The sequence below is a fragment of the Aquarana catesbeiana genome, linkage group LG05 (genome assembly GCF_042186555.1).
Source record: "Aquarana catesbeiana isolate 2022-GZ linkage group LG05, ASM4218655v1, whole genome shotgun sequence".
In the NCBI taxonomy this organism is placed as follows: domain Eukaryota; kingdom Metazoa; phylum Chordata; class Amphibia; order Anura; family Ranidae; genus Aquarana; species Aquarana catesbeiana.
Window position 1 is genome coordinate 40206332 of NC_133328.1, and position 25941 is coordinate 40232272.

At 43.1% G+C, this 25941-nt stretch overlaps 1 protein-coding gene across 7 annotated transcripts in view; it reads right to left on the reverse strand.

Annotated features, from left to right (window-relative positions):
- AKAP9 (A-kinase anchoring protein 9) overlaps positions 1 to 25941 on the reverse strand; it is a 377557-nt gene that overhangs the window by 284342 nt on the left and 67274 nt on the right. For 4 of the 7 annotated variants that reach the window (XM_073629644.1, XM_073629640.1, XM_073629639.1 and 1 more), the window contains exons 3-5: positions 23271 to 23315; positions 7708 to 7758; positions 7078 to 7248 (exon numbers count right to left, since the gene is read on the reverse strand). In XM_073629644.1, the coding sequence (XP_073485745.1) occupies positions 7078 to 7248; positions 7708 to 7758; positions 23271 to 23315 (267 nt within the window). The remainder of the gene's footprint in view (positions 1 to 7077; positions 7249 to 7707; positions 7759 to 23270; positions 23316 to 25941) is intronic. The other 3 variants (XM_073629641.1, XM_073629642.1, XM_073629643.1) reach the window with 3 other exon arrangements.

Consider the following 25941-nt stretch of genomic DNA (forward strand, 5'->3'; position numbering starts at 1 on the left):
ATGCACAAATGGGATTCACTTAGGTGCTCCCTTTTCTTTTTGGAGAGAGTTACCAACATGCCTTTAGCCCAGGTTCACACCGAGCTGCGGGAATGAAGAGTTCAGCTGAACTCGCACGATTTCACTCCCGCATTTCAGTCCCAAATTTGGCGGCGATTTCACAGACATCCATGCAGGTTTCTGCACAGATGTCAATGGAAATCGCATCCCCAAAATTGCAAAAAGTTGTACAGAAACTACTTTATTTTAATCGGTGCGGCACCGCAAATGCAGCGTCGCACCGATTAGGAATGCCATTGCCGCCGATTTCACATTTCAAATCGCATGTCAAAATGCACCAATGTGAACCAGGGCTTAAGGAAAGATGGTCTGAAATGTACCTACTTGTGCTTTTTACTGTAGATAAAAAAAACAGGGAACATTTTTTTTTTAACATTTGTGGAGAAGGCAGGATACGGTTCTATCCCACCATTCCAAACAATCATGGGACCCCAGCCAATAAATTCTGGAAGCAGTTGATAAAAAATAAAGGCAGACAATGTACCTTCATTACCCTAAGGGCTAGTTTACACTTGCTTCAAAAACAAGGCTTCGGGCACGCTTTGTTAAAGCTCTCTGAATGCCAGTCAAAGCCCCTAAATAAAATAGTTAGCTTATATTCCTGTTTACACCTTGCGTTAGCTTTGCTTCGGCTTTGCTTCAAAAATTATACCCAATGTTGCTTTAGTGGTGCTTCAAATCGTCTTCAAAGCCTCCATAGAACTCTATGACAAAGCTCGCTTGAAGCATCTGCAGCTTTTGAGAGGCTTTAATTTAATTTAGCTTCGCTTTGTTTTTGACAAATTGCAGGTATGAGGTATCCACACACACAGGGCATCTGTCAAGCTTCAAAAGAGCATCATGGAAGTATCACCGACGCTTCACCGAAGCACCAAAAACCCATCATAAAAGCACGTTGAAGCGGTAGGCGCTTTAATGTGTGTTGAAGCCAAAGCAAGTGAACCCCAACTCTTCTCTTTTGCAAAAATACTACCCTAAGTACCTTGACTCCTTTGGTCTATGCCTAAACCCAACCTTCCCCCGTGGCCCTAATGTGCCACTGGTAAAGGGTTACCTACAAATACTCTTGACCTTTTTTTAAATTATAATTTCAAGGCAATTCTTGTTATTGTTCTATAGAATTTGTCTATTGATAGGAACCTTGAAATCCCAGAAATTAGAAAGACCGTCAGGTCAGTGCATAACACAGAAAATTCCAGGTAAACAAAAGGACAATAGCAAAAACAGAACTACTGGCACTGAACTGGACTATCTACACACAGAGGACAGGTGTAGCCGGGGAACTGCATTATCTCACCATGAAGATGGCTGCCATTTGAGAAGTGAGGCGGCACACTGTTTTTCTGATGTGCATCTTGAGGTGGGAGGGGGAAATTAATAATAAAAAAATACATTAGATTGTTTGCTTCTACAGAACAGTGTTCACTTTACAGCTCGTACAATATTTGATTAAAGAGGGAACTGCTGTGAGATGTGATGTCATACAGCATAGAGCACAGTGGTATTGGGGGTGGGGGTGGTGGCTGGGCACAATGGTTTTTATATGCTTTCACCGTCATGGGGAAATAATTCAGTGCAGATTGAGAAAAGTATTTTTCTTACATTCGATCTAAACCCCAACTGAATAACATTTAGTTTGCTGAAACATTGTGCATCAGGAACAATTTGCATTTTTTTATCATAAAATAATTTTTTTTTGTTTTTTAGTTCTCTTTTACACCACAATGCTGCTAATCTCAACATGAACTAGCTCCATTGCTCAGGATCAACTTCCTGTTTATAGAAACCTGCCTGCACCATATGTGTCTGCAAACCTGCTTTTATTCTCCACTTCATGTGACAGGGTGACAATACAGGAGCACAACTAGGAGACAGTTGTCACTCTAAAAGGAGGTTCCTGAACAAGGACTGTCATCGCAGGATCACAAGGTATTCTTTATTGAAAGTTCCTCCCCAAGGAGCTCCTGGCCAAAGTTGTACACCTATTTCTACCGTCTACAGAAGGCTAGGCAACCTTTCAAAAGGTTGAGATCTACCTGTCCAACATGGAGGAAATCAAAGACCCCCACAGGGGCAGTGCCCTTAAAAAAAAAAAAAAAATGAAAAAAAAAAAAAAAACGAAAAAAACATTAAAGCCCCTAATAAAAAGATGGCATGAAGAACACAGTGCATCACAGTAGTGTCCTCTGCCCCCTATCAAATCATCTAACCCCACAGTAATGTCCTCTGCCGACCACCCCCCCATAGTAGTGTCCTCTGCCCCCCTACACATCACCCCTCCCTCTGTAGTGTCCTCTGCCCCCCTACACATCACCCCCCCCCTCCCTCTGTAGTGTCCTCTGCCCTCATTCAACCCCCCCCCCGACACACACACACTGTAATGTGTAGGTAGCACTGTCCTACCTTACAACCGGTGTACAGCACAGGGAGGCAGCACAGTTCTGGATGGAGGGTGGGAGCTGCCGTAGTTAACTTTGCATATTAACAAGCTGGTGATCGGTTGCCAAGACCGCTCGCCATTCTAGCAGCCAATCACCTGCTAGTTAGTTGAATGGTTAACTGAGATACAGTGGCTATAGAAAAGATCCCCCCCTTTAAAATACTTAAATTTTGCTGCTTTGCAGGCTGAAATTAAGACAGATGTAGTTTTTTTTTCCAGCTGTATTTACTCCAAGTGAAAGATGGAACACCAACATGTCAGAAAAAAATACAAAGCCCCTTGTGTCAGTATTTTGTTGAACCACCTTTTGCTTTAATTACAGCGTTTAATCTGTTGGGATATGTCTCTACTAAGTTTGCACATCTAGATTTTGCAATATTTGCCTACTTTTCTTTGCAGAACTGCTCAAGTTCAGTTAAATTTGGTGGTCACAGTTTGTGGACTGTAGTCTTGAAGTTATTCCACATATTTTCAATGGGGTTTAAGTCTGGGCCCTGACTAGGCCATGCAAAGACATCCACCCTTTACTCCTTCAACCACTTTGTGGTCTTTTTTGCTGTGTGCTTTGGGTCATTGTCATCTTGGAAGGTAAACCTTCTTTCCGCTGACAGTATTTGGCGGTATTTTGCACCATCCATTTTTGATTCTATCCTGACAAGTGCTCCAGTCCCTGCTGCAGAGAAACACCCCCATATCCGGATATTACCACCTCCATGCTTTAATGTAGGAATGGTGTTATATGGATGTGAGCTATATTGGATTCCGCCAGACATATCATTTGGTGTTGAGGCAAATTTTTCAATTTTTATTCTCATTTGACCAAAACACCTTTTTCCATGCAGCCTCAAAATCTTCAAGGTGCGTTTTAGCAAAGCTCAGTCATGACTTCATGTGGCCTTTCCTGAGGAGTGTCTTTATTTCAAACCTCCCATACAAGCCACATTTGTGGAGAATTTGTGATATTGTTGTCACATGCACACAATGACCACTCTTTGTCATAAATTCCTGCAACTGCTTCAGAGTTTCTGTAGGCCTCTTGGTAGCCTCTCTGACCAGTTTCCTCCAGGCTTTTTCATCCAGTTTGGAGCGACGTCCTGATCCAGGGAGGGCCTGTGTTGTACCAAATACCTTCCACTTCTTAATAATATAATTTCACTGTGCTTCTAGGCATTGATAAAGCCTTTGACATTTTTTTATATCAATCTCCTGACTTGTGCTTGTCCACAACTTTATCCCAGAGATCTTTTGACAGTGCCTTGCTACCCATAGTTGATTTTTTGCTTGAGTTGCACTAAAGGGACTGAAATGCTCCAGGAAAGCTCTCTTCAATCATAATGACCACAGCTGATCACTGCTGAAAGTCACATGGCTTTGTGTGTTATTGAGAAGGACATTAGCTACACCTGATTTAGCTGACAAGTTATTTTTATGAGGGGGTGATCCTTTTTTCTACTCAGTGATTCGTTTTTTTAACTTTTTTTTTTCCTGACACGTTGGTGTTATATCTTTCACTTTATAAGCTGTATAAAACAAAAAAAATGTGCCTTTCTTCATTTCAGGCTGCAATGCAACAAAATGATCATTTTAAAAGGGGGTGATTCTTCTTTTCTATATTCACTGTAGTTCCCGCCCTCCTTCCAGTATTGTGTTGCCTGCCACTCTCCTCTCTGCAGTGAAGATGAGATTGGTGGAGGCTGGAAGGGAGGAGGGGGGTTGGTCATAAGGATCGGCAAAACAGGAGTGTGAATGACTTCCCATGGCCCAGGGGTAGACTGGGATTGATGACATCTTGCTGACCTATCTGCAGTGTAGGGATAACAGCCTTGCATTGTACTTGAGAACACAGAGGAACTGCTCACAACCCAGAATGGGTTAGAGAAGATGGGAGTGGCAGAGCCAGCTGGAGCAGGGTATAAGATGGGTAATACAGCCACTTCAGCTCCCCCTGGAGCATTTAGCCCAGCAGTGTGGTAAGGCCCCACTGCAAGGGTTGTTTTTTCCTATCATGGAGCTGGCTTTTAGGTAGGTTAGGAAGGTTTTTCAAAGCAGAAGAGACCTATGTCTCTTCTGCAAAAAGGATTCTTTCTGTTCTCCTTACCGACTCATTATTATGTTGTACACGGAGATGAGTTCCTAGAAACGATGAGGCTTCCAAATCCCAAGAGAAGACACACATGCACTCTGTTGTAGCCTATTCTATTAAGATTTGGAATGCTCAGCGTTCCCAGAATATAGTTTGAACCATCGGGATGTTACCCTCTCAAGCATGGAAGCCGGGGTAAAAGCATGAGTGCTGCCAGCTCTGGGGAGCTACAGTTCATTGAGGGAACCATGAATGCCAACATGTACTGTGACATACTGAAGCAGAGCATGATCCGCTCCCTTCGGAGACTGGGCCGCAGGGCAGTATTCCAAGATATTGACCCCAAACACATCTCCAAGATGACCACTACCTTGCTAAAGAAGCTGAGGGTAAAGGTGATGGACTGGCCAAGCATGTCTCCAGACCTAAACCCTATTGAGCATCTGTGGGACATCCTCAAACGGAAGGTGGAGGAGCGCAAGGTCTCTAACATCCACCAGCTCCGTGATGTCATCATGGAGGAGTGGAAGAGGACTCCAGTGGCAACATGTGAAGCTCTAGTTATGGGGGGGGGGGGGGGGCTTTGGTTTGCTGCCTGTCACCTGGAGGGCATGTGTTGGTGCAACCCTTCACCACCAGAGGGTGTTTACAGCTTGTCACCTCGGCACCAAACCATCTCTCCTTATTCCTCCACTTCTTCTTCTTCTTCTCCCCCTTCCCTCTCCATAGGTAAGGTGACCACAGAGAAAAAAAAGATAGTAGTGGTGCTAGGAGAAGGGGAGCAGGTGTTCTCCGGTGGTGGGAGAGTGGCAGTGCAGGTTGTGCTGGCTGGCTTGCCTGCCGCCCACCCCCAACAGGCCACGGACTGGCACTTGTCCACAGCCCGGGGGTTGAGGACCCCTGGTGTACAGAACACCCTCTAAAAATGTAATTTCCTGCTTGAGTGATTGGCTTACTGATTTTCCCAGATGTCTGCACCAAGATACAAGTCAGATTTTGGGCATCCCCTGCAACAAAAATGTCATGTTTAGGTGAAATACGCCAAGATAGAAATTACATCCAAAGGGATGCAGACCCTGTCACATTCTAGACTAGAACGCAAGTACGTCAGCTGATTGAGAATTATAAAATCACTCCCAATAGATTTACTTTGAACATGGACACAGACAAACAGATATTTAAGAATAAGAAAAGGTAGGAATCTATGACAAGGTTTGTTAAACTCCTTGCAATGTACAGAAATCACCAAGGAGGGTGTTTTGTTTTTTTCTCTCAACAAAAGTGGAGTTACTTTTTAACCACTTCAGCCCCGGAAGAATTTACCCCCTTCCTGACCGGGCCCATTTTTTGCGATATGACACTGCTTCAATTTAACTGGCAATTGCGCAATCGTGCGACATTGTACTGAAACAAAATTGATGTCACTTTTTTTCCCACAAATAGAGCTTTATTTTGGTGGTATTTGATCACCTATGCGGTTTTTCTTTTTTGAGCTATAAACAAAAAAGGAGAGACAAATTTAAAAAAAAAAAAACTATATTTTTTACTTTTTGCTATAATAAAAAATCCCAATTTAAAAAAAAATATGCAATCTTCTACACATTTTTAGTAAAAATTAAAAAAAAAAAAAAAAAAAAAAATCGCAACAAGCGTATATTGATTGGTTTGCGCAAAAGTTATAGCGCCTACAAAATAGGTTGATTTATGGCATTATTATTATTATTTTTTTTTTTACTAGTAATGGCAGTGATCAGCGATTTTTAAATCGGGACTGCGACATTGTGGCGGACTGATCAGACACTTTTTAAAACCTTTGACATTTATACAGCGATCAGTGCTATATATAGCCACTAATTACTGTATAAATGTTACTGTCAGGGAAGGGTTAACACCAGGGGGCGATCAAGGGGTTAAATGTGTTCCCTCACTGTGTTTTAACTGTGGGGGGATGGAACTGACTGGGGGAGGAGACCGATCGGCGCTCCCATATACTAGGAACACATGATCTGTCTCCTCTCTCCTCACAGGACATTGATTTGTGTGTTTACACACAGATCCACGTTCCTGCTCTGTCACGAGCGATCGCGGGTGCCCGGCGGACATTGGGGTCACGCGCATAGGCCTCTCAGTGATGCGGCAGCGCGCGTGCGCCCCCTATACCGCTTAAAACGTCCGAAGTAAAGCTGTGGCGATTTGATCAGGGGAGCCATTCTGCCGCTGTCAAACGACGTCGGGAGGTCGGCATGTGGTTACGCAAGCCATACATGGATCAAAATGTGACTGCTTCAGCAGGGACTGGTTGGCATCTTGTGCTGCTTCTTCCTACCACACATCAGCCCTGCTGTGCCTGTAAAAGGCCGATATCAAATCATATCTAGGTATTTACATTGCCTGCATTTATAAAAAATACATTTAATGATGTATTAAAAAATAAAGAGCTAAATAAACTGGTGTAATTTATATCTGCGTAAAGTTCAGCTTTAAGTCTGCATACCTGTTGCAATCCCTCGGTTCCATAGGCCGTCCTCATCTCTTCCAGTTCTCTGTTCAACTCCTCGATTTCTTGCTGCTTCCCGACCAGTTCGTCCTCCATCACCTCAAGCCGCGAAAGGGCGCTCTGGGTACCTCGGTCGCAGAACGTTTCCCGCACCTCGAACTCTTCCTCCTGAATCGATCCAATTTGGTTAGTGAAAGTGACACTTGCAAGTCTGCAAACTCACAGCGGCTGCTGCTTTTCCAGCGCTGCTAGCAAAGTTACCCACATTAAAATAGCCGGCAGCACTGAGCGAGCTTACTGCCATGGCAACCACCTTTGTTGTGGAGATAATTTGCGCCTCAAGAGCACTGACACATTTCCACCAAACTCTCTACGTGTGAAAAAAAAAAAAAAAACCTGACAAAGCAAAACGGCATCATTTTCTCTCGTTATGCAACAGATCCCGACCATAGAGCTATAGGAAAGGTAAAGGTTAGAGCGTGCATGTAGTGTGTGTTAAGTGAGAAAGTATGCAGCCAAACAGAGCCGGTCCTATCACCCTTTAACCACTGTGATGCTGGAGCTCTAGGGAGGGTTAGCTATGCCCGGTTAGTGATACAAGGGAACAGATGTGACTATATACTGTACCCATGGGGTGTGGGCTGTGCTGTTTGCTGTCAGCGGCAAACCGTCATCCACCTGTGATAAAAACAATAGCCAGAAGGATGACGTATAAACATAACAGAAAAGACAAATCCAGGCAAAGATGTGTTTTTTTACACACTTTTACACACAGTTTGATCTTTTTTCACACCATGTCAGTGGTCTTGACTTTTGTTGACTCAACATTTTTTTTTTTTTTTTCACATTCACTTTACTATCTCTCAGTGATGGCATTCTTCATCTGTTTATTTTTTTTTATTTTATTTTTTCACCTCTATTTACACCTTCACAACTGTCTTTGGACAGTTGCAGCACATTTGTCAGACATTTATACACTGTTCATTATACCTACCTATATTCAATTACATATTTTTTACCATATTTTTTCAGACCAGTGTTGGTCAGATGTGCTTTTCTGCTTTCCATACATGGATCACTCCTTCCCCCTGACCGGTTCCTGTACTGTTCCCCTGGTCCAGGTGGGACATCCTTGCCTCAGCCCCGGGGCAGACTTTGCCATTGGCAACCCTCACATTCATCTTGTAGGCTGGATTTTCACTCTTAGCTGACATGCGAGTACCAGACTTCTGGCCTCTGTTATGTTATTTTTGGTTACCCATATAGGGATCTTTACCCCTACACATCTGTTATTTTTTTTAAAGTGACACTAAAGGTTTGTTTTTTTTTTTTTTTTTTTTTAAATAACAAACATATCATACTTCCCTCCACTGTGCAGCTCGTTTTGCACAGAGTGGCCCTGAACCTGCTCTTCTGGGGTCCCTCGGCGGCTCTCACGGCTCCTCTCCACATCAGGGCGCTCTTCCGAGTCCAGCATTCATCGTCCATAGAGGCCGAATGCAGGACTGGGCCCCGCCCCCCGGCGCTCGCGTCATTGGATTTGATTAACAGCAGCGGGAGCCAATGGCTGCGCTGCTATCAATCTATCCAATCAACAGCCAAGAACCCCGGGCAGAGAGACAGCGCGTCTCTGTGGGTCAAGTTCGAGGGGTCAGGTAAGTAAAATGGGGGGGGGGGGCTGGTCACTGACAGGTGTTTTTTCACCTTAATGCATAGGATGCATTAAGGTGAAAAAATACAAACCTTTACAACCCCTTTAATTTATATTCAGAGAATTTTGGCAACATACTCCTGATGAATGGACATGAGCCACGAAACTAGTAGAGTTACTATACATCAAGACAGTCTATTCTATTGCACCGTGTATTTTTTTTTTATGAATTTATTATAAAAATGATGTGCCATATGTCAGCTCTCAATCATGTATATCAATCAATTTTTAACCTGTACCATGTATTTCGCCAAATATGAAATGTGCTTCTACGATGAACTTTTGAATAAACATTATAATACATTTTCTATTTTTGTAATTTCATCTTGTTATATGCCTCATTTTAAGTCCCATGACCAGATATCTACATGATCTCACTTCGGGATTCTAATAAACTCACTAAAGCATATTCACAGCCAAAACTTTTTTTTTTTTTTGTAAATTGAATTGATTATGGAGTTTATCCCGTACTCTTGCTAAAATAGTTCCTGTCCTGGAAGTATGAATAAATCTCTCCAAAGTAAGGGTAAATCTTAAAGTGGGAGTAAAGCGTTAATACTCACTTTTCAAACGGTGCCTTGCATTTTCTCCCGTTTGCCAGTCCTTGGCAATCTTTATTCAGTGCGAGATAATGTCACTGCTGTGCTTGCGCAGGTGCCACTCATCCAGGGATCGGCCCAGCGCTGTAATCGCCACAGAAGACAGCGAATAGGCAGGTAGGGGCATTTTTTGCAGAAGAGAAATTGCACGGGAATGTTGCAAAACTGTTCTCTATCAGTAACTGCAGCCAATCGGCCGCAGCCACTGATCAGTGTATTCCAACAGTGGAGGAGTCTTGCTGTCAGCGGGGAGGATATCTCTATCCACTTCACCTATGTAGATAGGGGGGAATCCATCCCCCCCCCCCCCCGATTCGCCTGATCACTAATCAAAAAAAAAGGCCCCTATAGTCACCTTTGGAGTGTTGTCAAGGGATTCTTTTGTTGGCCCCAGGAAAAGGTGTCCTCATTGAAAATATAATCCATAGGAATACTTCAAGTCACTCACGGCTTACAACTCTCTTCATTTAATAGAATAAAGGCAAAACTTCTGTTGCGGGTAGAGCAGACTTTTTCAACTGGGGGTTCCGCAGCACACTGGTGTGCCGCCGAGAGTCCTCAGGAGTGCCATGGCAAAACTATAAAACTCTGATTCCGGTTTCAGTGCAACAAATGACAGGCGGAGAGAGACAGAGCTCCAAGCTACACTCCAAAGATGTGTATGTAAAATAGGCCAGTCATTCAGTGGAGCTCTTCTCTCCCATGCTTGCTGCCATATCAGAAGCAGTGTGCCATGTCTCAGTGTGCCCTCTTATCATATCTCTCTCCCCATGTGTGCTTCTGTGTCAGCTGCCGTGTCTACAGCTTCTCATCCTCCTTCTCTGCCCGATGTCAGCGGCAGAGTGTGCAGTGCTTCACTTGAGCTGGGTCAGCAGTTTACAGGAGGTTATTGTGCTCCTGCTCCATCTTCTATACAAGCCAGTAGAGACGTTTATGGTTTCCAGTCTTTCAACAGTGCATCCGGAAAGTATTCACAGCGCTTCACTCTTTCCACATTTTATGTTACAGCCTTATTCCAAAATAGATTAAAATGTATTATTTTTCTCAAAATTCTACAAACAATACCCCATAATGACAATGTGAAAGAAGTTTGTTTGAAATCTTTGCAAATTTATAAAAAAACAAAAAAAAAAAAACAAATCACATGTACACAAGTATTCATAGCCTTTGACGTGACACTCAAAATTGAGTTAGGTGAGAAGTTTCTACAACTTGACTGGAGTCCACATGTGGTAAATTCAGTTGATTGGACATGATTTGGAAAAACACACACCTGTCTATATAAGATCCCACAGTTACCACAGCACAAACCAAGCCATGAAGTCCAAGGAATTGTCTGTAGACCTCCGTGACAAGATTGTCTCGAGGCACAGATCCGGGGAAGGGTACAGAAACATTTCTGCAGCATTGAAGGTCCAAATGAGCCCAGTGGCCTCCATCATCTGTGAATGGAAGAAGTTTGCAACCACCAGGACTCTTCCTAGAGCGGGCCACCCTGGCCAAACTGAGCAATCGGGGGGAGAAGGGCCTTAGTCAGGGAGGTGACCAAGAACCGATTGTCACTCTGACAGAGCTCCAGTGTTTCTCTGTGGAGAAAGGAGAACCTTCCAGAAGAACAACCACCTCTGCAGCACTCCACCAATCAGGCATGTATTGTAGAGTGGCCAGATGGAAGCCACTCCTTAGTAAAAGGCACATGACAGCCCGCCTGGAGTTTGCCAAAAGGCACCCGAAGGACTCTCAGACCATGAGAAACAAAATTCTCTGGTCTAATGAAACAAAGATTGAACTCTTTGGCCTGGATGGCAAGCGTCATGTCCTGAGGAAATCAGGCACCGCTCATCACCTGGCCAATACCATTTTAAGCATTTTTTAACCCAAAAAACAAACAACAAAAAAAACAAACAAAAAAAAAAAAACAAGATCCTGTTACCTTAAAACATGTTATACAGCACAGCACTTTTTGTGCTGTGTCATTTGGACCCCTGTATCACCTAAAAAAACTGGCTGATCCTGCCTGCCTATACCTTCCCCTCTGCAAACTGACCACGATAATCAGGGCTACTGAGCCCCAACACCGTTGTCAGTTTAGGCAATTCCGTCATCCGCAGCCCTGCTATCCGTCTCCTGTGTCTTCTCTGCCCTCCCCCCTGTGCCTGTGTAATGTAAAAAAATCTTCCCATCTGTACCTACAGTTGTGCTCATAAGTTTACATACCCTGGCAGAATTTATGATTTCTTGGTCATTTTTCAGAGAATATGAATGATCACACAAAGACTTTTCTTTCACTCATGGTTAGTGTTTGGCTGAAGCCATTTATTATTAATCAACTGTGTTTACGCTTTTTAAATCATAATCACAACAGAAACTACCCAAATGACCCTTATCAAATATTTATGTACCCCAGTTCTTAATACCGTGTATTGCCCCCTTTAACATCAATGACAGCTTGAAGTCTTTTGTGGTATTTGTGGATGAGGCTCTATCTTCTCAGATGGTAAAGCAGCCCATTCCTCTTGGCAAAAAGCCTCCAGTTCCTGTAAATTCTTGGACTGTCTTGCATGAATTTCACGTTTGAGATCTCCCCAGAGTGGCTCAATGATTTTGAGGTCAGGAGACTGAGATGGCCACTCCAGAACCTTCACTTTATTCTGCTGTAGCGAATAACAGGTTGACTTGGCCTTGTGTTTTGGATCATTGTCATGTTGGAATGTCCAAGTACGTCCCATGCACAGCTACCTGGCTGATGAGTGCAAATGTTCCTCCAGTATTTTTTAATAACATACTGCATTCATCTTGCCATCAATTTTGACCAAATTTCCTGTGCCTTCCTAGCTCACACATCCCCAAAACATCTGCAATCCACCTCCGTGTTTCACAGTAGGAATGGTGTACCTTTCATTATAGGCCTTGTTGACTCCTCTCCAAATGTAGTGTTTATGGTTGTGGCCAAAAAGCTCAATTTTGGTATCATCACTCTAAATGACTTTGTGCCAGAAGATTTGAGGCTTGTCTCTGTGCTGTTTGGCACATTGTAAGCAGGATACTTTGTGGCATTTGCGTAGTAATGGCTTTCTTCTAGCGACTTGACCATGCAGCCCATCTTTTTTCAAGTGCCTCCTTATTGTGCATCTTGAAACAGCCACACCACGTTTTCAGAGAGTACTGTATTTCACCTGAAGTTATTTGTGGGTTTTTCTTTGCCTCCCGTTGTGGCTGAAATTTTAGTTGGTCTACCTGACCGAGGTTTGGTTTCAACAGAACCCCTCATTTTCCAATTCTTGATTAGAGTCTGAATACTGCTGATTGGCATTCTCAATTCCTTGGATATCTTTTTATATCCCTTTCCTGTTTTATACAGTTCAACTACCTTTTCCCGCAAATCCTTTGACATTTTTTGCTTTCCCCATGACTCAGAATCCAGAAATGTCAGTGCAGCACTGGATGAAAGATGCAAGGGTTTGTCAGGAGTCCAGAAACTCATCGACCATTTATACACACACACACTAATTACAAGCAAACAGATCACAGGTGAGGATGGTTAACTTTAATAGCCATTCAAACCTCTTTGTGTCAACTTGTGTGCATGTTATCAGGCCAAAATCACCAGGGTATGTAAACTTTTGATCAGGGTCAATTGGGTAGTTTCTGTTTTCATTAAGAGTTAAAAAGAGTAAACACAGTTGATTGATAATAAATGGCTTCAGCCAAATACTAACCATAAGTGAAAGAAATGTTTTTGTGTTATTCATATTCTCTGGAAAATGGCCAAGAAATCATAAATTCTGCCAGGGTATGTAAACTTATGAGCACAGCTGCATGTACATAAATAAGGATGTTTTTTATTTTAAATAAATTTGCAAAGATTTCAAAGAAACATCTTTCATGTTGTCATTATGGAGTATTGTTTGTAGAATTTTGAGGAAAATAATGAATTTAATCCATTTTGGAATAAGGCTGGAACATAACAAAACGTGGAAAAAGTGAAATGCTGGGAATACTTTCCGGATGCACTGTATCTGTCGGCAGAGTTTGCCAGTCCTCAGCTCTTAAACATTCAACACAAGCTGGATAAGTTTCTATGAATACCTGTGAATGCTGCTTCACATTGCCTTCTGCTAGGGACCCTGTTAGTGATCCCACTGACTTTGTCAGCACAGTATAATCATGTAATGGCTCTGTATAGGCTGAATTCACTGCCTTACAAACTACCGAACTCTGAAATCTGCGTTATTAACTACTGAACTCTGAATGGAGAGTTCAGTAGTTAGTAATGCAGGGCTGAGGGATCAGTAGTTTGTAAGGTTTCTGCCTTATAAACTACTGATCTTTGAAGTCTGCATTACCAACTACTGAGCTCTGCGATACAACCTACAGACAACTGAACTTTGCTTCACAAACTACATTTTAGGGCTTGTTCACGCCAGGTGTGGTGCAGGAATGAATGGAAAATCATACATTTTCCCACACTGCACAAAAAATGCTAATTCTTAATGGCACCCCCACGCATCTAGCACTTGTGCCTGCTAAAGCGCATAATACCACAGTACCATGCGTTTTGGTGCAGCACAATTTTAAAAATCATGCTGGCACCTCTTTTGTGTGTTTCAAACACTAAGGACAGGCCAATGAAAAACGTGTGAGAACATGCAGAAAGTATTTGCACTGGGACTCACCTTCTGGTGTGAACAAGTCCTCAAACCGGTGTGCCCCAAGATTGTGCACAACTCTACAGGGCGCTTCGACTGAAAAAAGGTTGAAAAACACTGGGATACAGTAGAGAGGGTTACAACTTTAACTTCTTGTTGCCATCTGTATCCCATTGTGGAGATTTCCCTTCACTTCGTAACCTGCTCCACTGTATCCAAAGCTTTAAACGACATCCAGCTAAAAACCATTTGATGTGTGAAGTACACGCTTTCTCAAGGCAGGTGCATGTGCTTTTTTTGTTGGGGAAATTACATTCTATTTTTTTCCAAAACTGAATGTTAATTAAAATTAAATTTTGAACATTCGTTAAGGTCCTCAAATGTTCTGAGAATTTTCCTACGAATATTCATATGAACTTTAGCTCTACAATAGTAGTCAGAATGCCACCCTAAAGCGGACCATACACAAAGCAAATTTTGGCTAGTTCCTGATGAATCAGCCAAATTTTGCTCCGTGCAGACTCCAGCTATTGCAGGCATTCACTCCTAGGTGTATACTACCCTAAACATAAGTACCGCTTGGTGCACCATCCAGCCATAGCAGCGGTCAGCCTCTAACAGACTCTTTCAAGTTGCTGGCAGCAGGGTGGATGGTGGGCCTCTACCTTTCACCCGCAGCTAAAAGCCAGAGACTAAATGCCCAGTGGTCCTGAGGCCCTCAGCAGTTCCCAGATATGGGTTTGAGGTGTACTTAGTTTTGTACCTTGTGCTTTGCTCTGCCTACTACCCTGTTTCCCCGAAAATAAGACCTAGCGTGATTGTCAGTGATGGCTGCAATATAAGCCCTACCCCCAAATAAGCCCTACCCTGTTTCCCCGAAAATAAGCCCTACCCTGAAAATAAGACCTACAAAGGACTTTAACTAGGGATAATTTGGGGGGTAGGGCTTATATTGCAGCCATCACCAACAATCACGCTAGGTCTTATTTTCGGGGAAACAGGGTAGAAGCCAGAGATACCCAAACTCGTTATTCATTTTTTTAGTAAACAAGCCGATACATGAGAGTAAAGAACAAGGAAAGTAGAGGTGGTGGTCATCAATTACCTGCCTTCAACCTTGGAAGCATTGTGGAGGTTCCTCCAGCAATCTCCTCCTCTCCCTGACATGGAGAATACAATGAGAGAAGGGAAGGGAGGAGATTGCTAGAGGACCTGCCCAACACTAAAACTTCACACTGGAGCTGCAAAGATTAGTAAACTTTAACACACAGGTTGCATCCAATTTTCAGGTTTTTTTTTTTTTTTTTTTTTTTTTAAAGAATTCCTAGTTGGCGCTCTCTGTCTGGTACACCTGACTCTGCACGCTGGCTGATTCTTGCAGAGATAATCAGAGCCAGTTTATCTCTACTCTGCTGGCAGCGGAACTCTTGATTGCTATTCGGCTTCTCTCCAGGGAAGATTATGTTTTGACAAAAAGATCTTTTCGTGCAGAAAAGAAATGTACAGGACATGTGACTGCACAAGTCTTGTCCCCAACCAGGAAAAAGAAGAGTCACCTGCTGACCTCTACAAAACTACAAGTTCCACCCTGAAATCAACCTAAAATTAATCAAAGGGGGAAATCAGTTCAGTCACACAGCAAGGCAATGGTAAACTGGAGCAGTCCAGGAGATTATAAGAAAGAGTAAGGATTCATTCACACCATGAGGTTTGTCCAAGTGCATGCTTTTTTCGGGTTCCCAGGTGTCTCGTTTTAGGGCAGCCAGGTAATTTGTAAACTGTACAAAAGAGGTGCAGGCACGATTTTTAAAAATCACACCCCAGATTATCATGGTGGACCAACAAAGGTTTGATTCATATAGCTGATTTGTGTGATCATAGAGGTATACTATCAAAACAATCTCTTATAGAAAAACATCAGTTACCTAATACAGAATTCTATCATTATCTCCAGATAGCGCACTTCCTGAAAACTCTACAGCGCAAATCTGATATTATGACTTCCTCTCCAATGGAATATTTATGCAGATCCTTTGATAAACATAAAGTTCACATATCCAAAATCTATGGTATTCTGACCTCTAAGACAGAAAAACTATTTTATATGCAAAAGTGGGAACAGGATATGGAGGCAACGATGGATATGGACACACGGCTCAACTAGCCTCAAAAGGTTATATAAATACCTCCCTGATAGAGGCGAATTATAAAGTCTTATTACGGTGGTATATGGTTCCGGCGAGAATTGCCACATACATCCCTGGCGCCTCCCCACTATGTTTTAGGGGGTGCGGCAGGGAAGGTACAATATATCATACTTGGTGGACTTGCCCTAAAGTCAGGCGATTTTGGATACGTATCTATAACTTTATCTACTCACTGACCCAAGTCAATCTAACCAAATCTCCACAGCAGGCGCTACTGGGGGGTCCAGTGGAAGGAGTACCTAGGCACACAAAAAAACGAATATCTTTTGTCTTCACAGCATCTAGGATTGCGATTGCTAGATCCTGGAGAAAGCCTCTGATCCCATTTGAATTAGTAAAAGCGAAGCTAACATGGATCATGATTAATGAACGCCTGTCGGCGATTCATTCAGATAAACAGCGGGCTTTCGACAGGATTTGGGAACCACGGTGGACCTATCTATCTACGGGCTTTGATAGATAATGGATCTTAGAGAAGATCCTTAGGGGTGCACTCAACCCCAACCCCAATCCTTCCCCCACCCCTTCTCTTTTCCTTCTTTCTCTTCCTCCCTCTTTAATTCTTCTTTTTCTTTGGTTAGTCTATGCAGGGTTTCCTGCTCTATGTTATTGTCCCCGCAATATTGCAGAAAATCAAGCAGTGATAATGGATTTGTTGGTTATAGGTCGGGGGGCTGGGGGCCTCCCATCCACAGTGTAGATCCCGTATGGGGTGGACGGGTGGGTGCCGGGCTCCACACCTTCTCGACAAAGAGCTCATAAGTGTTATGGTAATGATTTTGGGACAATTAAAATATAAGGATAGACAGATGCAGAAATGTTATACTTTGCCTATCTTGCCAAATGTAGCTTTTGCAGGCCATGTTGGCCGAGTTCTATCCTCCTTTTTCCACATTGTATTTTATACTTAAGAAATGTATATTGTATATTTTCCATGCACTATTTTCAATAAAAAATATTGGAAAAGAAAAATCACACCCCAGCAAACCACAAGGTACTGCATTACAATGCATTTGGGTAGCTGCAAACCCACCCACATTTGCCAGATGCATGGGGGGTGCCATTAAGAATTAATAGCAGCTATGAGCGTCTGCAAAAGGCAGAGCAATTATGTCCAGTGCAGGAAAACACGCGAAGTGGCACACATTCCTAGACTCGTGCAAAAAAGGAAGGAGAAAGATCCTGCCAAGAAGGTCACATCTGCAGATTACCACGGTTGAATAAAAGTAATTAATGTAGAAAAAGCATCATAATTGATAAACAGCAAAAAAACTCAACAAAAATTCCAGTGAAGATATCCTCCAAAACTAACTAATTAAAAAGACAACGTTGTCTGGGGAAAGGTCGCAGCTGTGCTCGCATCCATTCAACCCAGCAGTCACACTTATAAAATGATCTTCACAACTCAATGAACTAAATGCAATTTGAATTATACACTATACAGTCCAAAGAGGATTCCATAGGACTACTGTTAATGGTGTGTATATCCACTGATGTGGATGCAGGTACTGAAGTATGGCTTCTGTGTTAAAGAGCAGTCCAGAATTGATGTATATTGGGTAGTTAGTTCATACAAATACTTCCTACAGTCCTGGAGCTATGCTCTTAACCGATTCCCGACCGGCCGCCGCAGTTATACTGCAGCAGGTTGGCTCCCCTGGGTGAGCCGCCATAAATGTATGTCGGCCCTTTAAGACGCAGAGGTGAACAAATACCACCAAAAAAAGCTCTATTTGTGGGGAAAAATGGACGTCAATTTTGTTTGGGTACAGCGTCGCACGACCGCGCAATTGTCAGTTAAAGCGACGCAGTGCCGTATCACAAAAAATGGCCTGGTCATTGAGCAGCCAAATCTTCCAGGGCTGAAGTGGTTAAAAGCATTTAGGCTGTGACTACAGGCAGTGCCTGATTGAACAGGCTGGTAATCACCAGAAACAAGCATGGAAAAGATCACCCTGGTACAAAAAAGTTCCTTGAGGATAGTTCATCAAAAGGGAGGATGATGGGAAATTTAGAGGCTTGGTACGTAAGGGGGAGAAGAAAACAGGGCCGTACTGATTTACAGCATAATAGCCTCTAATGACATCCTAGATTGTGCATATAGGAATTCACCACCTCTGCCATCTCCACTCGATCAGCTCCTCTATGCAGATTGCAAATAGACACTGAAGCGCTTCTGTACCATTGTACAGGTCTAAGTGTGTCCCGGTGTCTCCTCATCCAGGGAACACTTTCAGGGGTCACTTCACCTCCGCCGTATGGAGCCGCATGTACTGCGAGCTACGACTGTCCATTAGACACAGACGTGCTGACACTGCGTTTCGTTAGTCTACCGTTGTCAACTTCTTCAGAGCAAGGAGGGGTCAGTGAGCTTGTCTTAAATATCATCCAGACCTTGTAATACTTCTCATTGGCCACTAGATGTCATCTAACCCTACTCCTTAAAGAGGTTGTAAAGGCTCGTGTTTTTTCACCTTAATGCATCCTATGCATTATGGTGAAAAAACGCCTTGCAGTCACCAGCCCCCTAGCCCCCCCCCCCCCCGTTTTACTTACCTGAGCCCCAAATTTCCGTCTGCACCTCCCCGCCGTCCCTCTCTCAACGGGTTCCCGGCTCTTAACTGGATAGATTCATAGCAGCACAGCCATTGGCTCCCACTGCTGTCAATCAAATCCAATGACGTGAGCACCGGGGCGGGGCCGAGTCCTGCATTCGGCCTCCATGGACGCCGAATACTGGACTCGGGAGCGCACCCGCAAGGTAACACCCTCGGGGTTACCAAGGGGGTTATCTAATGTGGGGAGGAGCCACAAGAGCCACTGAGGGACCCCTAAAATGGATGTTCGGGGCCACTCTATGCAAAACGAACAGCACAGTGGACGTAAGTATGACATGTTTGTTATTTTGAAAAAAATGAAAAACGATCCTTTAGTATCACTTTAAACAAACATTCAGCACATTTAAAACAAGTCCTATTGAGTGCAATTGGCTCTATGATTTATTTCAACACATTCCTAGACTGCATCTGGTGTGAAAAAGCCCTTGCTGTAAGGCTGTAACTTGATTCATAAATATTCCCCCCTGCTGCACTGAGTAGCACTGCGCCAGAATAAAACCTGTCCCTGACCTCTTCCTAATTATGCATTTGTTCAGAGTGAAAAATCAGTCTCATCTTTAGTGCTAAATCTGTCTCAATCTTTTGCAGTGTAAATGGGAATTGGACTGCTAAGAAGTCCAGATACAAAACTTATTATATTTTATATTCCATTAAAAGTCAGGGGTATAACCCAAAAAAGTAACCAATGCAATTTGACAATCCCCTGAAAACGCGTTGGCTCCTTTTTTGGATTGTACCCCTGACTTTGAATGGAATGAAGTTGTGTCTGGACAGTTTAGTAGTGGTGTTGCGCTTCAATTTCAAGTCTCCTAAAATTACATTACATTACAAGCCAAGGAGACTGTGGGTGTAGAAGCTACCTGTCCAGGAACCTGATCATTTACACCAACATCAATACCTTTAAGATAAGCTCCAGTCACCCCTCAAAAAAATAAATAAAAAAGTCAGCAGCTACAAATACTGAAGCTGCTGACTTTTAATATAAGGACACTTACCTGACCAGGGATCCAGCGATGTCCTCACCTGAGCCAATTCTTCAAGGCTGCGGGGGAAAGGAGGGGGCCAAACTTCCATACAGATTGCCAGGGCAATCTGATCAGAAGTGGGAGCGGGTACCTGTCAAAACTAGATACCCACTCACCCCAAAAAAGTGCCAAATGTGGCAGTGGAGTAGGAAGCAAACAAGCAAAACTTCCCTTTTGGGTGAAGTTCTGATTTAAGTTAACAATACTGGTAAGATAACCCCAACAGTTCCAGCACCATCTTTCCACTTTCCTCAATCTTTTGCAAATCTGTGTCAGTTTGGTGCCCCAAATTTCAGGTGCAGGGTTTGCCAATACACCAATAAAACTGCACATAATGTGCTAAATAATATTCAGGATGAAATGCAAGTGTGTTGGTCACGTTGCAAATATGCTTGATAAATGTCCCTCAAAAAGTAGTCACGTATGTGTGGCGGACTCATGTCCATGGCTGACTCACTGACTCATTCACTTCCCAGGGTACATGCACATGGATGCGAGCACAAGAAAGCTCTACTGTCCCTGGGGAACCGCCGGTGGATCACACAGCCGGCCATAGACATGCATAGCTGCACTACTCATGTAAACGCCCATGCTCTTTTGTCTATGTGATGTATTTGTTTTCCCCAAACAAGAAACTTCTAGATTCAAAAAATACATCATACCCACATGCCTTGGTAAATATTAATGGAAAAAAGAGCATCGGCATTTACTTTGCAAATCTTTTGGCACTTGAATTATATTCCAACTTTAGATACATTTACAAGTAAATAAAGTGCAAATTGAAAAGTGGCAGTGCAAATATAAATAAATGACGTTTGTTCACACTCAATGACGTATCTTCACACACCATAAAGGTGCCACAGTGTACAAAGTGACAATGCAATAATAACGTGACCAGTCAAAGAAAGTTCATAGATAAAAGTGCTTGAAAATGAGCAGAATCCAATAAATCCAGATCATATAAACTTCCACCATCTGTAGTGCGCCAGTGGTTTGCCCCAGCCTCTCACCTCGGATAAAGACCCCTACAGGTCTAGTTGACCTTATGTATATGCGTGACTCCTCGATCCAAACAATGGATTCCTACTCCTGGGACCTCCAGTCAGACAGGTTAAAAGATTTCCACTGGTAACGGTGATATCTTTAACAGATCCTCCTTTCCCTCCATATACCATCCCCTGGTCCACTGCGCTTCATCCACTTATGAATTCCTGTCTGCTGCCTGTAATCACAGGGGTCAAGTGGCGCTGTGATTGCAGGCAGCAGACAGGATTTTATAAGACAGGTGCCCTCAGCACTACAAAGCGCAGTGGACCAGGGGATGGTATATGAAGGGAAGTGAGGATCTATTAAAGCTATCACTATTACTAGTGGAAATCTTTTAACCTGCCTGACTGGAGGTCCCAGGAGTAGGAATCCATATACATATCCTGCCCCAGTTGAAGTACATTTGTACGAAACATATCGGGTACATAGCCTGCTCAACTCTGCACACCGCACTTATTTTTATCTGCTCCACAAATAATAACCTATGTGTAAAAAACTTATTCTGAAAAAATAAATATATACAGTAACAACACAAAAGTCACTTGAATATAATAACATTCAACATGTCATGTTCAATCCCCTAAACATGATCTCAGGGTATTAGAAATTCGTGAGCAGTAGTAATAAAAGTTGGATCAAGCAGGGTGATATTCGCACACGACACCCAGGAATGTGCCTCCAACACCAGGGGAAAGGGATGGGTACTCTTACCGAAGCTGTGGACACACAAGCCAGCAGCGGTGGGTCAAACAGGCATGGACGGTAGTCAGGAACCCGATCTCCAACCCAGACTCCCTCACATGGACTGTCATGCGCATGCACCTGCGTCCATCAAGCCAAAGAGGACATGAAAACCCGGACTTCAATGGTGATGTTTCTGGTATATGTAGTACTCCTTACATCAGGGAAGCAGCATGGATCATATGAAAAAAAGAAGGCCTCCACATGTGCAGGTACAAACAAGGCCAAGGATCTTTTTGGGTTTTGCTCCACATAGTGCAGATGAATCCAACATTTAAAAATTTATTGAAGTAAAAAAAGTTTAAAAAAAAAAAAAAAAAGGTACAAACATCGCTTCTGATGTGTACAAATGGTGTTCACAAAGCAGATAAGAATAAGAGCGCAGGCTATGTACCCGATATGTTTGGTACAAAGGTACTTCAACTGGGGCAGGATATGTATATGCGTGACTCCACAATCCAAACAATGAATTCCTACTCCTGGGATCTCAAGTCAGACAGGTTAAAAGATTTCCACTAGTAAAAGCGATAGATAGCATTAACAGATCCTCACTTCCCTCCATATACCATCGCCTGGTCCACTGCGCTTTGTAGTACTGAATGCACCTGTCTTATAAAATCTTGTCTGCTGCCTGCAATCACAGCGCCACTTGACCCCTGTGATTACAGGCAGCAGACAAGAATTCATAAGTGGATGAAGCGCAGTGGACCAGGGGATGGTATAGGGAGGGAAGTGAGGATCTGTTAAAGATATCACCATTACTAGTGGAAATCTTTTAACCTGTCTGACTGGAGGTCCCAGGAGTAGGAATCAATTGTTTGGATCATGGAGTCACGCATATACATAAGGTCAACTAGACCTGTAGGGGTCTTTATCCGAGGCGAGAGGCTGGGGCAAACCACTGGCGCACGACAGATGGTGGAAGTTTATATGATCTGGATTTATTGGATTCTGCTCATTTTCAAGCACTTTCATCTATGAACTTTCTTTGACTGGTCACGTTATTATTGCATTGTCACTTTATACACTGTGGCACCTTTACGGTGTGTGAACAAACATCATTTATTTATATTTGCACTGTCACTTTTGAATTTGCACTTTATTTACTTGAAGATTTATCTAATTATATTGATTATTAAGCACCACATATATTAGTATACAATTAGCACTGTGTCGGAACACCTTTTTTCATGTTGGCAGCCACTCGGCTATTTTATTTATTTTGGTTTGCGCATAAGTATTTTCACTTAATATTCCAACTTTGCGCTTATTTGTATAGCTGGAGTTGCCCTTTAAGGCTGATCTGCTATACTGGCAATAATGCAATCCTTTCAACGTGAACAATACAAAAACTGAACAGTAATGATTTCATGTAAATTTCAATGAAGTATTAAGCGATTTCAAAAGAACAGAAAGGAGACAAAAGACACTGTGAAAATGTGAGTTGCATACGTATTTCCAACAATTCCCCAATGGCAGATGAAGACAAAGGAGAATGAATGAAGTGACAATCAAGATTCTCTAGGATCAGGAATGAAATACGTCACAAAGACAGGCGGATCATCTGCATGCAGCATGCACCGCTTGGCTTACCTCAGAGCTATAATCATCGGCCGTGGTGGACACCTCACTTTCAGGCTACAATGAAACAAAACCCTCCTTCAAAAAAAGCTTTATATTTAAAATGCGCTTTTATTTTAGAGATCGCTCTCTGCGGGTGTATCCCGTTCTGTAACATGAACCTTCATGTGGCAATTTGTAGTACCAGGATAGCATCCTGTATTATCCATCAGCAGAAACAGGAAAATGTTATGGTAAAATGATGCTTTATTACCTGCGTAGGTTAAAGTGTTTTTCCTTTTTTTTTTTACCTTAAGGGTCTCTTCACACCAAAATGCGGTAATAGAAACCTGCGTTTCCTGAACCACGTTCAAAACGCACTGTCCTTGTGATCTGCAGCAGGTGTCAGTGCAATGCTAGCTACATCCCAAAAACAGGTCGCAAATGCAGAGCATTGGCCCAGAAGTACCATGCAATCCAGTTGCAGTGCGTTTATAAAGTAGTGCACGCTGCACGTACCATTTTTGGTGCGGTGCAGGGACTTTCCACCCCATTTAACTGAATGGACTGAACCGCACTGCACTCAAATTGCACAGGAACGCAAGTGCATTCCTGTGCGATACCTGGTATGAATCGGCCCTTATGTAGTACCTGCATTAATGTAAAAAACCTTCTAGTAGTTGTTCCCACCACCCTTCTCCCTGAATACTTACCCAAGTCCTGTATCGATCCAGAGCTGGACCTGTCTGCAGCAGTGCTGGTTCTCTCTCTCTCTCCTCTCACAGGCTCAGAGGCTGATGGGAGGAGAGAGCAGGGGGTGGGTCCAAGACTCACTGGGGAAGATTTAGGCTGGGTTCATACCATTGGTTTCCCACATCCAATTCGCAATAGCAGGAGATTTTGACCGGCTCTCTATGGAGCCAGTTCACATATCTCCACAGCGGGTCCGTCTTTTGGTCTGTTTCAGGTCTGAATTCAGCCCAAGATTCAGGCTGAAATCAGATCTGAAAAGGTTAACCAGGACACACCGGACCCCTGCTGTAAGCCGCATGCTGCTCATATGTGAGCCCAGCTTTAGTAAAACTGGTGCACACAGAATCTGGTGCAGCTGTGCATAGTAACCAATCAGCTTCTAACTTCAGCTTGTTCAATTAAAGGAGAAGTACAGCAAAAACTTGTGTGATTGTACTTCTCCTGTGGATCACAGAAGAGCAGTTTGTTCTGCACTCCTATGACCTGTTTTCAGCAGACAGCTGTCGGCTGGCATCACAGAGCCGGTCAAGGCTCAGGAAAGATTGTGACCATGAAGTCGGGATCCGCCCACATGCCTAGACTGGCACTCGGTTCAGCCTTGCAGCAAGCCGATGAGAGCCTAAGCCGGCCGCTCCCACCCTCTCCACAGCCCAGCGCTCCAGTGAGCGTTGGGGGGGGGGGGGGGGGAGCAGAGAGCCGGTGACTGTCAGTGAGCTGTGAGAACGGAGGGATCGGCAGTGTTCAAACGCTCTGTTCTCAGTGTAGAGCCACATCCACTTAGGTAAGTATGATTCTTAAAAAAAAAAAAAAACAAACAAAAAAAAAAACAAACAAAAAAAAAAAACAAACAAAAAAAAAATATATATATCTCCGTTGACAATAAAACCTGGAAACTGATTGGCTACTATGCACAGCTGCACCAAATTCTGTGTGCACCAGTTTTGGTAAGTCTCCCCCCTGTGTGTGTCTAAAGATACACACAGCTTGGCTCTGTAATTTAGCCTGCAGGTGCGCAACAATAGCAAGTGGCTTTCTATGGGGGGCACCAAGAAGAGCAGGAGGAGAAAAGAGCGCTGGCGAGGGATCCCAGAGAGGAGGATTGGGGTCGCTCTGTGCAAAACCATTGCACAGAGCAGGTAAGTAGTACAGCAGTTCTAATGTTACAATCTATCATTCATTCATTCACCCTTACCCTTATACCGCCATACTACCAATACTTGGATTGACTAAGGACTTTTTTCATACGATATTTCCCAATATAGTAGGAATCTGCTGTGGTGATTGGTGTGTGTATGGGGTATGCTTGGCCGCGGCTCCGTTGTTTTTAATGATAACGTTATCTGTTTTAATTTGGTCTATGATATATTCCCAAATTTGCTCAATTTTTGTATTTTTGTGTGGTGTTTTGTAGCTCAATAAATTTATTGTTTTTTGCAGATTGTGTTTGGGTAATTTGCCTTCTTTGGGGGAACCTCTTTCTCCTAGTTGTTTTCTAAGTAGTACAGCATGCACAATATGGCCAAAGCTCTATGAATACCTGATCATCAGACCTATATAAGCTTATTATACATCCCATTCTAAAACCATGGGCATCAATATGGATTCCCCCCACCTTTGTGTCCATAACATACTCCATTCCTCTGGTAAGGCTTTCCACAGTATTCTACAGTGTGTCTCTGGGAGTTTTGTGCTCATTCAGCCAAAACAAAAAATTTGTGAAACTCGTCAAATCATGGCTTTGTAAACAGGTTCACAGTCAGTCATGCTGTAACAGAAAAGAACCTTCACCAAACTGTTATCACACACTGGCAGTTTACATCTGTCTAGGTCCACATATATTAGGCACTATAGGTAGGTGTGATGGTCAGGTGTCCACAAACTTTTAGCCATATGGTGTACCTGATGATTTTTCGGTCTGATACACTGGTCAGCTCCCTAACAGTTACTGTTT